Source organism: Panthera uncia, chromosome B1, assembly GCF_023721935.1.
Source record: "Panthera uncia isolate 11264 chromosome B1, Puncia_PCG_1.0, whole genome shotgun sequence".
Lineage (NCBI taxonomy): Eukaryota > Metazoa > Chordata > Mammalia > Carnivora > Felidae > Panthera > Panthera uncia.
Window position 1 is genome coordinate 187,236,466 of NC_064811.1, and position 15,100 is coordinate 187,251,565.

Here is a 15,100-nt window from a genome sequence, read left to right on the forward strand (position 1 = left end):
GTGGGAACACTTCAGATTTGCCCTTACGTCAGCTTATGTCCAAACACACAATCCTACTTATTATTCAGGCTTTTGCAGGAAAACCTTTCTCTAATGCTCAGACTCAGGAAGTTCGGCCTTTGATGCGGTCTCTCGTCTCCTACGTTTAAATAGTCCTCATGATGCTAATTAAGTGCTCAGTGTTTGCATGCCCTGAGATGTCATCTCTGAGAGGGCAAGGACCGTGTGATCTCGTTCGCCTCTGTATCTGTCACAGTGTCGCAATAAATAAATATTGAATGAGTGATGGATGGATGAGCGAACGGTCACTTCCTTTTCTGGTGTTACATTACAAAGTACTAACAGAGAAAGCGTGGAACCTTAATTTTAAGGAAGAAAGGCGAGGTGTGAGGAGTTGATTGACATTCTAAGGGTACGCAGAGACAATAAATTGAGAGCCTATACGTATTTGAGTTTTATTTTACCCGTTATACTATAGGACGAGACCTTTGTTTGAATACAGATTCAATAGAATGTAAAGGTTTTATGATGAATTCCTTCCTCTAACTCCTAGCAATCTATCAAGTTTTTGAAAAAATCATTTATGTGCCAGTTACTTTTCCTTTCACCCCTCTGTGTTTAGATATTTCTCTCAGAACACACGGCTCTCAGTACCACTAATGTAAAAGCAAATGACATCTGCAACACCAATTAAATATTTATGCAATGTAGCACTGAAATGGTAAATATTGTATTATGCTTTCCACTTGTCATTAGTCAGGAGATGTTGCTACATTCTGCAAAAATGATAGCCTAAAACAGAGAAAACAGCACCGTATTTCACAGAGAAGATATTTATGTCTGGCAGAAACTGGAGTTTAGCTGACTTGAAAGGTATTTCTTACTGTTGTCGTCCTTGGGTGTTTTTCAAGTCAGGGAGATCTTTATATTTGAATGGGAAAAACAGTCCGTTTACATAGAGTATTTCTCATGGATTTACCTTCGCTGACCTCGTATCAAGCTGAGAGTAAAATACATGATTCCGGGGGGAGGAGGGAAGGAGTGCATTTCCTATATTTGTATTACTTTCTTGAAATTGGTTGTGATTTCTTTTTTACGCGTAGTAATAAATATCAGGAGAAACTCAACACTGGGCATCTTTAAGTTGTGCTAATAAAAAGCAGCAAAAAATTTGTCATGTGCACAAGAGGAGCGTGCAGTATACCTCCCTTGCTTGCTTTGGACTCCATTCAGAAGCTACCGATGCAATTATACAGAGGTGACTATAAAGGAACTGAATTTTAAGTGACCTCTCAGCCTCTGCTAGGCTTCTACAGGATATGCAGACACAGAAAACTAGTATTTTCTATACATTTCTACAGTTCACAGCAAAAGTCAGGACAGAGAACAAATATGACAAAATAGCTGAACTTTCTGTGGACGGACACACACACACACACACACACACACACACACACTTCACCCACACAAAGTGCTGGTCTCAATAAGGAAAAGTTACAACTATCTCGAACGGGTCCTTAGTGGATTTTCTCCTTTTTGGATTTATAGAGTCACTGCAGAGTGCTGACAGTAATATGCTTTATCCTATGACTATTTTCCTCCTCTTCTAGAGGCGAACTCTTTCATTCTGATCCTGCGTTCACCACTGAATCAGGTTTAAATCTGTCCTTCATTTCACGTATCCAAGGATGATATAAAATATTGATAGATTGATTTAAAAATTTTAGGTTATAAGCTTCAAGCCTCTAAAATATAGGTAGTCTGTTTTTTTCTCCAATGTGATGAAATCACATTAGTATGATTAAAAAGGTAGCGTTCCACCCCAGACAAAACACATTTTGCAAAAGGTAGTGCAACCAGGAGTTGAGGGAAGAAGGCGTAGTGAGAAATGGTATGTAATACGTTGCTTGGCTGTGTTCTATCACCTAATAAAACAGCAGTTTTATTACGAAGACATGTCCAAAAAGAAAAAAAAGAAGGTCACAACACATTTTATTTTGCCATGTATATTTAAATGGTTGATTTTTCATGAAGCACAAAGCGCTGGCATATTTTTCCTTCTGACCCTGAGCTGCATATATATAGCTGGTACCATAATCAATTTCAAGGTACACAGAGAGGTAAAAATGTTCATAAAATGCAAATCGACACAGAAGTAGGACAGATAACTGCCACAGAATCGTAACTGCAATGAACCTAAATCCAACAGGTTATGTTTTGCTAGATCTAGGGAATGCTTATGTTGTTAAACAGCCTTTTTAGCAGCCATGTGACAACATCTATTTTAGGAATCGGTTGGTAGCAGCTGTTCAAAGGAAATAAATAACTACACATGTATTTTTTAAACGAAAAGGAATATTGGAAATGCAATGTAGTTCTTCGCTTAGCAGCATACGTGAGGAGTCCAACAAAACCAGGCCGGGCTATTTCCTGTTATTAGGAAATGAGTTAACAAATCAGTCCCTTAAAACTTAAGATCTTTGCACGGGGGAAAAAAAACATGGGGGTTTCGGAGGGAAATGGGATGCAACTATTAAACAGAACAGGGATTCGTTTTTAGAGGTGATGGAAACGTTCTGAAATTGAGGGTGGTGAAGGTTGCAAATCGTGCAAATATATTAAACACCAAGTGAATTGCACACTTTCAATGGGTAAACTGTACAGTATGTGAATTATACCTCAATAAAGCTGTTATTGAAAAAAAAATGCTGTCAAATGAATTACTGGTTGGAATAAACCGAGCCAAAAATTGATAATATATGCCAGTGCAATATAATTTGGTAAGATTTTTGTCTTCTCTCATTTTCCTTAAATTTAAAGAACGTGTACAGACACTTTTAGTGCTACTCTACCTGGGAAATTATTTGAATTTTCAGACTCTGTCTAAAAGTATATGGAAATGTCAATGAGGTTAAATTAAATGCCCATATTGGTGTCATTGGAAGTCTGACTCGAATCTGCTGTAGTTTTAAATAATGTTGACGTAATTATTCCAACATTTATTTGGACTAAATAATGTTCCAATAATGTTTATGATTTATGACAAGATTTCTGGGCATTTTCTAACATGTGTAGCATCAAGATTTTGGGTTAGCTAGGGGCACCTGGGTGGTTCAGTCGGGTTGGGCATCCGACCGTGGCTCAGGTCACCATCTCGCGGTTTGTGAGTTCAAGCCCCGCGTTGGGCTCTGTGCTGACACCTCAGAGCCTGGAGCCTGCTTCAGATTCTGCGTCTCCTCCTCTCTCTGCCCCGAGCTTGTGCTCTGTCTCTTGCTGTCTCTCAATAACAAATAAGTGTTAAAAAAGAAAAATTAAACAAAGTTTCGGGTTAGCTCCCACCCAGGAAAAAGAGCCTTCTGTGAGTAAAGCATAATCAAGCCTCCTCACTCATTTATAACTGAACAGAAGCAAAGCCACAGTAACAAAGAGACCATTCCCTTTTTTTTAATCCATTCTTTGGTGAATAACTGTTGGATATTTGCCCCTCTTTATAATTTTAGAGCAGGAAAAGGAGGGAGAATGGGTAAATTCAGGCCCAGAAAAAGGGGGGCAGGTATTTTTTTGATAAGTCAGTATTGCAAAGTATTACCACTGAGCTGCACCATTTGTGGTCCGTAGAATTTTCATTGTGTAAAGACACATCAATGTAAAGATTAAAGCATTATAGAGGACTGTAACTGGGAACTCGGTCATCTAAAGAAAATCACGTGACTCCGCTGAGAAGAATTGCCACGGGTACATGCCTGGACATTTGACTTTTAAAATTGCAATATGGGGGTGCCCGGGTGGCTCAGTTGGTTAAGCGTCTGACTTTAGCTCAGGTCATGATCTTGCGGTTCGTGAGTTTGGGCCCCGCATAGAGTTTGCTGCTGACAGCTCAGAGCCTGGAGCCTGCTTCGGATGCTGTGTCTCCCTCTCTCTGCCCTCCTCCACTTGCGCCCTGTCTCTGTCTCTCAAAAATGAATACACATTAAAAAAATTAAATCGCACTATGATCAATCGTGGCACATCCAGTCTATTACATATCAGCTATAGCTTCTCAATTCTACTCACTCCTCTATCCCAACAGGGCTTCATGCCCTCCTGCCTACACTAGTGTTCTAACGGGAAGCGTCTACACTTGTGCTGTCAATATGGCGGCCACTAGCCACGTGTGGCTGTTTTGAGTTTAAATTAATCAACAACAAAATTTAAACCCCAATTCTGTAGTTCACTAGCCACATTTCAAGCGCTCAACAGTCGCTTTGTCTAGTGGCTACTGAATTGGACGGGGCAGAAAGAGACTGTTTCCATCATCAAATGTAACATTTGACAGAGCTGGCCTTGAGCTGCCTACTCAAGGTGTGGTCTACGGGCCACAGCGGCATCACTTGGGAGCCTGTTTGAGACACACACCTCTTATTCTCGCTTCGGATCTCCTGAGTCATAATATGCATTTTCATAGGATCCCCACGTGATTCCTAGGTGCACGGAAGTTTGAGAAGCACAAGTCTGTCTTCAGATTACGTGTTCTGGAATGCCACCGAAGCAACCTGACTTTGAAAAAACAACACCATAGATGATTCTTTTTCATTGCTATGTTTTGGTATCTGTAATTCCTTCCCTATTTTCAGTTCTTCAAAAACCTCAGGGAGGGGAGTATAGTATAGGGGGGGTCCTTGACGCTTGCCAGTCTAGCTTCTGTCATTGACCGGCTGTGTGACTCTAGGTGAGACGTCTCCCTAAGTGGTAGATTCTTTTTGTTAAACGGCTGATAGATTTTTCCTGTTAACTTCATACTGTTGTTGTGAGAATTCAATCAGGCAATTCATATGCCACTTCAGACGCCATGTCAGGCACACCGTGAGGGCGCCACATGTACCACTGTGGGTATGTCACGTTTCTTCCTTCCCATGCTTTGGATGACATCTCCTCAAGGTGATCTCCCGCTAACCATTTTGTCATTGAGACTAGTGAACCAAATTCTTCCTCATCTTTTGGCCATCACCTGCCGGATTGGGTCTTTCCCCAACTTCTTCAGCCACCGACAGGTGTTTTCCTTTTCTTCTTTCCTTTCCTTTTCTTCTCTTTTCTTTTCTTTTCTTTTCTTGCTGTCGTTCATAAGGCTCAAACTGCTACAGAAGTATGTACAGTTCAAAGAGTGCTTGCAAACATCGTTTGACCATGAGCTTCTGGAAGAAAGAGCTAATTTGAACCTCTAACATGTATCAGAGTACCCAGAAAAATGTTCACCTAAACCTTATTATTGAAAAACCATAAACGTACTAGAAGAAAATTTAAGTGATTGATTTATTTAAAGTTTATTGACTTGAGTTAAAATGTAATTCTTGTATTAACAATATTCATGAACTATCTATTGACTCAATTCTCCTTGATGTGTAGTTCGTCAACCATCGTCTGTCCCACGTTCAATCCAACCAGATGCGTAAGCTCAAATGCACGCAAATCAAAGGGAGAACGCTTATAGAAGCCTTACTGCCACTATAGAATGTAGCCATCCAAGTCAATTTCACCTCAAAAAACATAGTTTTCATCTTTATTCTGTAGAGAAAATTGCTGTATTTTTGGTTGACAATGAAGCATCATCAGACGATGATTATATTTTCAAACATTAGTTTTTTGTTATTCTTAACAACTAGAGACCCTTACGTGTGATAACATATATTTGGAACATATAAGTACCATTGTAATGACGTATACCTGCCTATGACTCAACATAGTAATTTGAAATATTTTTTATAATATACTGATTTGCAAATATGGTTGATAATAAACTATTTCACGTGTCAAAAAAATAAAGTTTATTTATTCCTTTTGGGGGAGGTAAGGGCAGAGAGAGAGAGAGGGAGACAGAGAATCCCAAGATGTTTCTCTGCCATCAGCATGGATTCCAACACAGGGCTTGATCCCATGATCCTGGGATTATGACCCGAGCCAAAGTCAACAGATGCTGAACCAAAGGTGCCAATTTAAATGAATTAAAAAAACTCTTTAGAGAGTGAATACTTTATAGGTATAACATGACTATAAGATATTATAGAGAAACATTGATAAACGTGATTGCCTAAAACATTCTATACAACATATGGCAAAACAATTATGAGAAAAATTAAAAATAAATTAGAAAATATATAACATATGTGACAAATGACTCATATCCTTAATGAACACTTGTAAATGAAAGGGGAAAAAAGGAGAAAAGCCCCAACAGAAAAGTGGGGGAAACAGAAGAAACAGAAATGGTCCATGAGTCTGTGAAAAGATATTCAGTAATAAATGAGAACAACAATAAAATGCTTTAGCCTAAGAGAATGGCAAGGGTTAAAAGTACTGATAATGAGTAGCATTGGTAGTTGTGTAAACAGGGTAATTTGGCCATGGTTTGCAAAATGTAAGACGTGCCTACCATTTTGGTATATGCTTTCAACGAATTTATTCAGATAAAAAATTTACACACTCACACACACACACACACACACACACACACACTTAAATGCATAAGAAAACAGTCACTGCACTTTTGGGACCAAGTGAAACACACCCACTAAATAAAATCAAACACATATGACGTTTCGCAAATGGTAAGCGAGAAAGCTTGGTACCAAATGCATTAAAGGTATGGAACTCTAGCGTATATATGCATGGAAAAAATATCTGGAGGGGTATACACCAAGAAGTTAACGTGTGGCTACCTGTGCACAAAGTTCGCAGCACCCATGGGAATGTATTTTCACTCTCTTTTCCAGCTTTTCCTTATTCTCCGAAATTCTGATACAAACAGGAAAAACAAACAAAACCCATTATCCTCCCCTCCTCCTTCCCTTTCAGAAAGCTATTCACCGTGACTCTCCCAAGATAACTTTATCGTAGACAAGAGACATGCTAATACTACATTCTCCTAACTTCTCATGACCTTACTGGAAGGTGACAAAGAAAATTCTAGGAGAGAGGTAATTCCTCAAGCTTTTTATTTTATTTTTGTCTTAAGGTTTGAACTTTATTTATATCGACAGTCCATACGAGAAAAGGGACCTCTAAGGGAACGGGGGAACAAAAAGTTTCAGGATGGCAGCACTTTTGTTAAAGGTTGTGAGGTCAATTTGATGGTGACATCGGTCTCCCCATTGATTCTGGGGTTTATCAGACTGATCTAAGCTGGACAGGCAAGGGTTCCTTTTTTCTCCATCCCCGCTTTATATGCACACTCAACAGAAAAAGACAACCTTCCCTGACAGGGGTGTTCTATTCTTGTTTTCAAGGGTAAAGGTGGCTTCTTCAGTCTGGAAAGATTTACCACGCCAGCTGATGAACGAGTCCTTTACCCGATTTAAACAACAAAAACCACATACCTGTCGTACGGAGTATACTGACTATATAAAAAATGTATTAACTGTATTTGCATGTGGGGAAAGAGAAAATCACAGGGACAAGTTTATGAGAGTGGCCGTGGCAGGAATAAAGTGTGATGCAAACCGCCAAACAAGAAAAATGGGCAACCTGAAGAAAAGGAACATTCTGAGTTTTTACTTAGAAGTCTGATACTCTATCAAGTTCACGAAGGGAGCCTTGAAAGGAGTCCAACTCTCACAAATAATAAGGAGCTAATCTCACATTAAAATGCTATTTTTTCCTGCTAGTCACACATTGTAAACAAAACTAAATGGTATCAGAACTGATATCCAAAATATTCAACGGCTGGTGGGGCACAAGCGTGTACAATCCGAAAATATGTCTCACAGCACAGCAACCGCATGGACCCTGACTTCCAGCCCCGCAGAGTAGTTATCTGTTTGGCATGTACTATGGTAAAAAAAAAAAAAGTCCCCTACAAACATGTATGCTTAATTTATTACATCCCATTTATGCCCGGTGCATTTCAGAACCATTTAAAATTCCTTAGCAGCACATCGCTGACAGATACAGATAATTTATACAACTAACTAGAAGAGATTCTCTTAATGGCTAGGTATTTTCTAGCTGAATACTAGAAGTTTGTCTCTGAATACCAATTTGTGTTGTGCTACTCCTCATTTACCTAGAGTGTTATGAAACAGCACAGCATTGTGTCATTAGGGCGTGGTTTGAGCATTTTTACGAGGAGGGAGTTGACTCGGATTGGAAAGTAACAAAAAGGTTTCGTCTGGCTTTTATTTCTGACAGACAGTGGCTGAGGTGGTGTATGAATGGTGGTCATGAGGATAATGAGGCCGTACCCAGGTTTAGTGGGAAAGAGTGCCCTGATTCATCAGTGATGCCTGCCATCGACAAAGCGTTGGAAATAACGGCACGCAACGTGGCATGTCCTTGCCATCTCTGACCTAATTATCTCTAAAGTTCCTTCATGCTTTGTTATGCTAGATTTCTTTTTTTTTTTTTTTAATTTTTAATGTTTTTATTTATTTTTGAGAGAGAGAAAGACAGAGAGGGCGGGGGAGGGGCAGAGAGACACAGGGAGACACAGAATCCGAAGCAGGCTCCGGGCTCTGAGCTGTCAGCACAGAGCCCGATGCGGGGCTCGATCTCGTGAACCGCGAGATCATGACCTGAGCCGAAGTTGGATCCTCAACCGACTGAGCCACCCAGGCGCCCCATTCTGTATTTCTTTCAAATATTGTGATCCAAAATGGCATTTCACTTTCCAAAATATATAATTTATAAGTGAGGGTACTGTAGCTAATAACAGAAATCGGTTCATTGCAAAAGCATCATACTATTCCATATATAGCTCTGTAATTCTCTTATTCAGTTCTAGAATTTCATGGGCTTCACAGACCGCTTTGTAAACTGGAGGGTGCACCCCTGGCTGCTGTTCTTGTTAGATAAACCATATAGTCGGTGATTAATCTCGGTGGACACCATTAGCATTTCACAGGCAGATCAAAATCCGATGTGGTCATTTCTGACATTAAAAAAAAAGCCATTTCTGATAGTTCGAATGCTCACACCTGTTATGAAACAGTTAAATAAAAGGAATATTTACGACTTGTCTTAGCAGCTTCCATCATTTGGGTTACTATTAAATGAAAAATATGATCAATACTACATCAGAAAAGATGAAAAATCCACATGTATGAATGAGTATGTAATCCATTCATTGTTTTATGGACGCGTGGTTCTCCGGAGGGTGTTGCCGAGTGCAAGATGATGGTCCTGAGTGATGAGTTTTACATTTAGATAGCTGAGTTAGCTGAAAGATGTGTAATATCACACGTAGGAGACAGCTCCCCATTGACTATGCATCGAGGGGGACTCCTGCCTAGAAAGCCTTCGTGCAAGTGCATGAATGATTTTGTGTACGTGAAATGTCACAGAATCATCCATGCTTTGAGAGGGGTAAGTCAAACACAAGTTCACACTCTGGCCTGTGTCCAAGAACATACCTCCTTCTTTGTCCTTCTTTCTCCTTATCTAAGTTCGCTGAAAATCGCTTAAGATGCTCTGCGATTTACAAGGTATTAACTAACCCCTCCTCCAGAAAACAGACCTCGTAATGCGCTTCCGGGCCACATACCTAGATAAAACCAACAGAACCACAATAGAACAGCCCAACTCACAGACAGAGTAACTGTGCATGTTTGCTCTTACCTATAAAATACGATAGGAGGATTGCCAGGAGCACGGAGACCCCTACAGCACACAGGGCGGTGCATTTCCAGCTACAGTACTTTGAAGACTTCTTGAATTTAAAAGCACTTCTTGACAGGGTGTTTCTAGGTAGTGGCCGAGTAGGCGGCGAATAAACAGAGCCAGATGCCATTGTGTATCCTGGGGTTGCAGTGCTGAACAGTGGCGTTGTCCCTGTTCCTGTTTTGAATAGGAAATGCCTGCGGGACAGGAGAATATCGTCGTGAGATACACATATGTTAAAACGTGGGAGACAGACGCGGCTGGACAGGAGCGCTTCTCCAGGACGTACCTCATGTAATTAAAAAAAATCAGAAATTACGGAAAAATGTTAACCAACTCCTAGCAGTGAGTCTGGTCAAAGAAACTGATGTGAAATATATATGGCGGTATTTATGCCCACACAGTTTTACTGTCCCTTCGAGGAGATACCTTGAGATACTCTACAGGTATTCTAAACACACCATTTCCTGCACAAAACCATTCTGGAAACTCCCTGCAGGAACGGCATTAAGAACATACTCACATTTCACTTAAGAACACCACATCTTATTATTTTATAGCTACATGTGTATTTGCTGCTCTCTGAGACCAGGTACTCATATAAACACAAGAATGCATGACCACGTTGATGTCCTGCAGACTGATTTATTTTCTGGACGTCCAAGGAAACATTCTAACCCCAGCCTGCTCTCCCACTAACAAGCACCATCAAGTCTGGCCACAGGCGGCTGGTCAGGTCTCAAGGGATGCAAACTAATTTTATTTTTAGCTTATGTCAAACATGGCCAGGAAGGGAGAGAAAAAGGAAGGAATCACAGGACACTTCTAAAACCAACCTAAATAAATGAAGGGGTCAGTGAAGCAGGTTTGAGATCAAAGATGGAAAGATTCTCTAACAACGGAGCTGGATGGCGGTAGCTGTGAAAGTTGTACATTCTCTTTGTCTGAAGGTGCGTAAGCAGAAATGAAATGATCACACGAAAGGGTGCTGTATAAGAAATTCTTTGGGAAAGATTACTAACTTAAGATTCCTATCAACAAGAAAAGTCTCCAAATTAAAAAAAAACAGCACCATGTTTTTCATGGCTTATATTTCATATTATACCAGTAATTTATTGTGTATTCACTTTGTGTCCTGATATTTGTTATTATTTTCCCTAATATTATTTTCTCTAATATTTTCCCTTCACTGTCAACAGACTGTGTTCTCTCTTACATACTCAGGAGGTTATAGGCATTCTGGAACATTCCACCACGGTACAATACAGTTTTTATGAAATATTTGAGACGGTACACAGCTGAATCTTTTAAATATTACTACTGATGGACTTATTTTAATGTATTAGAAAATAAACTGAATATGTCAAAGAAGTTAAGGGGTTAAAAGGACAGAACTCAAAAGTTAGATTGCGGAGGTTCAAATCCTGCTTCATTATTTACCAGGTATGTTCCCTTGGACGAGTTACTTACTTAATCTCTCTCTTTGTTTTGGTTTCTTAACATATAAAATGGGGATAGTGATAGCATCTACCCTTCAGGAGTTTCACTGCGGCTCAAAGGAGTTAATATTTACTGTAAAGTGCTTGGAATATTGTGAGCAGAGAAGAAGTGTTTGATAAATACAAGAGGAGTCAAAGTCATGATTTGATGTCTATTACTGCTAAGGTTAATCAGGTATTTAAGTCACAGAGAATCCATTTCCAGAAAATTACTATGTCAACAATAGTGTAGCTGGTGTAGCGAAATGGCAAAAGTCATGAAAGTTTGCCTAACACAGGTACAGCAGACTGAATTCTGGTGTAGAAACCAGAGTTGAGTTTAAGTTCCTGGTCTATCATTTCCTAGACACACGATCCCACAGATGCTCAGTTTTGTTCTGTTTTCCATCTGTGGAACGGAGCTGAGGATTTACTTACCTCACAGCGTGGTAGACCGGTTAATGTCTCTAAAAATTCTGTGTCAACCACGAAATTAGGACAGATGCAAACGATAAATTACTATTCTAATAAATGATACTAGCAGTGGTGTGGTGAATATGTTTTTCGCCGTGGAAGTACCGTGTAAGGCAAATTTCAAAGTCTATAGCCTGAATTAAATGTTAGGTTGGAAACAGCGTTTTTTTGAATCTCCTACCATATTCCCATTCAGCATGGTTATTAAGAATGCGGGCTCTGGACCCAGGCTGTGTAGGTTCAAATCCAAATTTCACCCATAAACAGGCTGGATGATGTAAACTACTCAAATTTTCTGTATCCTGGTTCTATCATCTGAAAAACGGGAATAATAAGAGGGGCTGTTGTATAGGCGTTTTATGAGGGTTAAATATACGAGGGTTAAACACATATGATGTGTTTGTATTAGGATCTAAACACAAGGGAAGTGCTCAATAAACATTAGCCGTTTTTCTTTCCAAAGTCACATTTTGAAACCTACATCATAGGGGCGCCTGGGTGGCGCAGTCAGTTAAGCGTCCGACTTCAGCCAGGTCACGATCTCACGGTCCGTGAGTTCGAGCCCCGCGTCAAGCTCTGGGCTGATGGGTCGGAGCCTGGAGCCTGTTTCCGATTCTGTGTCTCCCTCTCTCTCTGCCCCTCCCCCGTTCATGCTCTGTCTCTCTCTGTCCCAAAAATAAAAATTAAAAACATTGAAAAAAAAAATTAAAAAAAAAAAACAAAAAAACTTACATTATAAAAGACCCGAAATTTTCATTTAATGACTTTAAAATCTCCATTCAAATGTAACACCCTCAACACGGACGTTTGCAAAATTAACTCCCCGGTTTACAAATTTCACTGGCAATTCCGCACACTGGCAAGCACTCTGGATGAGAAGATGGTCACACGCCAAGCAGTAACCTGATCATTTAGATGAGCTTCAAGCAACCTGTTTTTGGGAGGGACCAAACTGTAAATATTTTAGCCCCGTCTGGCTATGCCAGCTCACGGCACCAGCCGTAGATAACGTGAGTGCGGCTGCATTCAAATAAAACTTGACTACGGACGTTGAAATATTAGTTTCGTGTAATTTTCCCGTGTCTTGAAATATCCTTTTTATTATTATCATTTTTTGAGTCACGTAAAGACACAAAAACCATTCTGAGCTCATGACCAACACAAAAGCAGGTGACAGGCTGGATTTGACCTGTGTCGTTGGTGCCCTGGTCTGCATTCTGTTTTTTAGGATGGTCCTTGAAGAGTGAGCAAGATGTTCGGCAGCTCAAAGCCACTGGACGATGCACAGGCCCTGCTCTTGGAGAAGGTGATGGGCAGACAGGTGCAAATGGACACTAACTGGTGTCCAACAAGCTTATTTCCTTCAACACGCTTATTACAATCAGTTCTTGTTTATCGACCTGTGTGGCAGGTTAAAATTTTTAAATACTATGCAAAGTGTGTTTTTCCCCCCTGAAGTTCCCTCCCCCTTTGGGATATAACCAAAATGTGTGATACAGAAATTAAGAGATACAAGTTCCCCTTAGATCAGAAACATTTTCATTTCATTATTTAGGAAGAGGAAAACAGGGAAGGGGTGGATGAAGGCAGGAGATTCGCTGTGTTTCACAGACACAGGCCCTGCTCCTGGCTTCCCCGGTGCCAGAGAAGCAGAGACTAAGAAGCGTATCAGCAGAACCCGAGAGAAGAAGAAACCTGGGCCTTCAATCTGAAACAGAGGCCCGAGGAGGCATCAGGATCTCAAAGAGAACGCAGGGCGCGTGGAGGTATTTCAGCTGTAGAGAGCCTCTCCAAGATTCCTGTGCTTTAGCTTCAATTATAAGAAGTAAAATTACTCCTACTGCTTCTAGAGTAGCTTGGAAATAGCAGAGTGCACCATTGGACCTGAAGAGGCCGCACGGAACAGGACGAAGGCCGTCTCAGCCATGAAATGGCCGTCAACAATGAAGGAAGAGAGCGCGAAAACTTCCCGTCTTGCTGGAGACTGAAACATGAGATGTTCCTGCTGTGCTCACAGGATCACATATAACAAGGCAGGGGAAGGACGGGGAGAGACATGGAACCGTCTAAGTTTTTAGGCCTGAGGGCGAGATATAAAATATAAGACAAAAACATATTTAAAAGGCTGTTTATGTAGCCTACTAAGTTGAGGAATAAGAACCATATAGGCATGGCACAAATCGATGATGTGTCTTCTCCCGTTAGAATGTGAGCACCGGGAAATCTTATTCACCTCTGTATTTTCAGACCTTAGAATGTTCCTGGCACAGGGGCGCCTGGGTGGCTCAGTCGGTTAAATATCCGACTTCAGCTCAGGTCATGATCTCACAGTTCGTGAGTTTGAGCCCCGCACTGAGCTCTGCACTGACAGAATCCCTGCTTGGGATTCCCCCTTTCTCTGCCCCTTCCCCACATGCATTCTCTCTTTCTCGAAATAAATAAGTAAACTTAAAAAAAAAAAGTTCCCTGGCACATAGTAGTTGCTCAATAAATACTGTAAAATAAATAAAATGGTGACCACTGTGCTGATGGAGGGAGTCTTAGAGAAATTGAGCACCTTGGCCAAATACCTATAGCTAATAAATTGATAATAAAATAAAAGTAAATAAAAGTTGGAAATTATAGGCACCAAAATAAAAATTATCCCTGGAAAATATGTTATGCTTTTTAAAAAAAAACATTCTTTCTTTTTCTTAATGTTTATTTTATTTTGAGAGAGAGAGAGCAGGGGAGGTGCAGAGAGAGGAAGAGAGAGAATTCCAAGCAGGCTCTATGCTGTCAGCACAGAGTCCGATGTGGGGCTTCAACCCATGAACTGTGAGATCATGACCCAAGCTGAAACCAAGAGTTGGATGCTCAACCAACTGAGCTACCCAGGCACTCCCTCCCTTGCCAATATTTTTAATGTTTATTTACTTTTGAAAGAGAGAGAGAGAGAGAGAGAAGAAAGGGCAGAGAGAGAGGGAGACACAGAATCCGAAGCAGGCTCCAGGCTCTGAGCTGTCAGCACAGAGCCCAACGTGGGGCTTGAACCCACGCACTGGGAGGAGATCATGACCTGAGCCCAAGTCGGACGCTTTACCAACTGAGACAAGCAGGCACCTCTGAAAATGTGTTATAGCTCTATGCAAAGCGGTCTGGGTCATTTGAAATGGGAAATGGGATTTTGAACCCACGCCCATGTGGCCCTAAAGCTTATGATTGTAGCCCCCACCACTGAAAACATGCACCCAGGCACTGTGTGTCAGACAATGAGCTAGATACACGCCAACCTCGAATCAGGCGTCTTGCTTTCAATTTCCAAAATTTGAAATATCAAGACATGACGTCCATCTCCTTTGATAACCATGGCAAAGACCTTTCATCAAAAACTATCCTTGAATTGCTATGAAGTTATTATTTTTCATAAAGCGAAATACAGCCTCGAGATATCGCTGACAACCAAGATGTAGTATTCAAAAATACCCTATCCATCAATAATAGTGGAACTGGAGATCTCCTTACTTTAAAAGAGTTTCTAA

The 15,100-nt window shown here is 40.6% G+C and overlaps 1 protein-coding gene across 1 annotated transcript in view; it reads right to left on the reverse strand.

Annotated features, from left to right (window-relative positions):
* TENM3 (teneurin transmembrane protein 3) overlaps positions 1–15,100 on the reverse strand; it is a 294,059-nt gene that overhangs the window by 153,210 nt on the left and 125,749 nt on the right. The window contains exon 3 of the mRNA XM_049631792.1: positions 9,586–9,824. Coding sequence (XP_049487749.1) covers positions 9,586–9,824 — 239 coding nt within the window. The remainder of the gene's footprint in view (positions 1–9,585; positions 9,825–15,100) is intronic.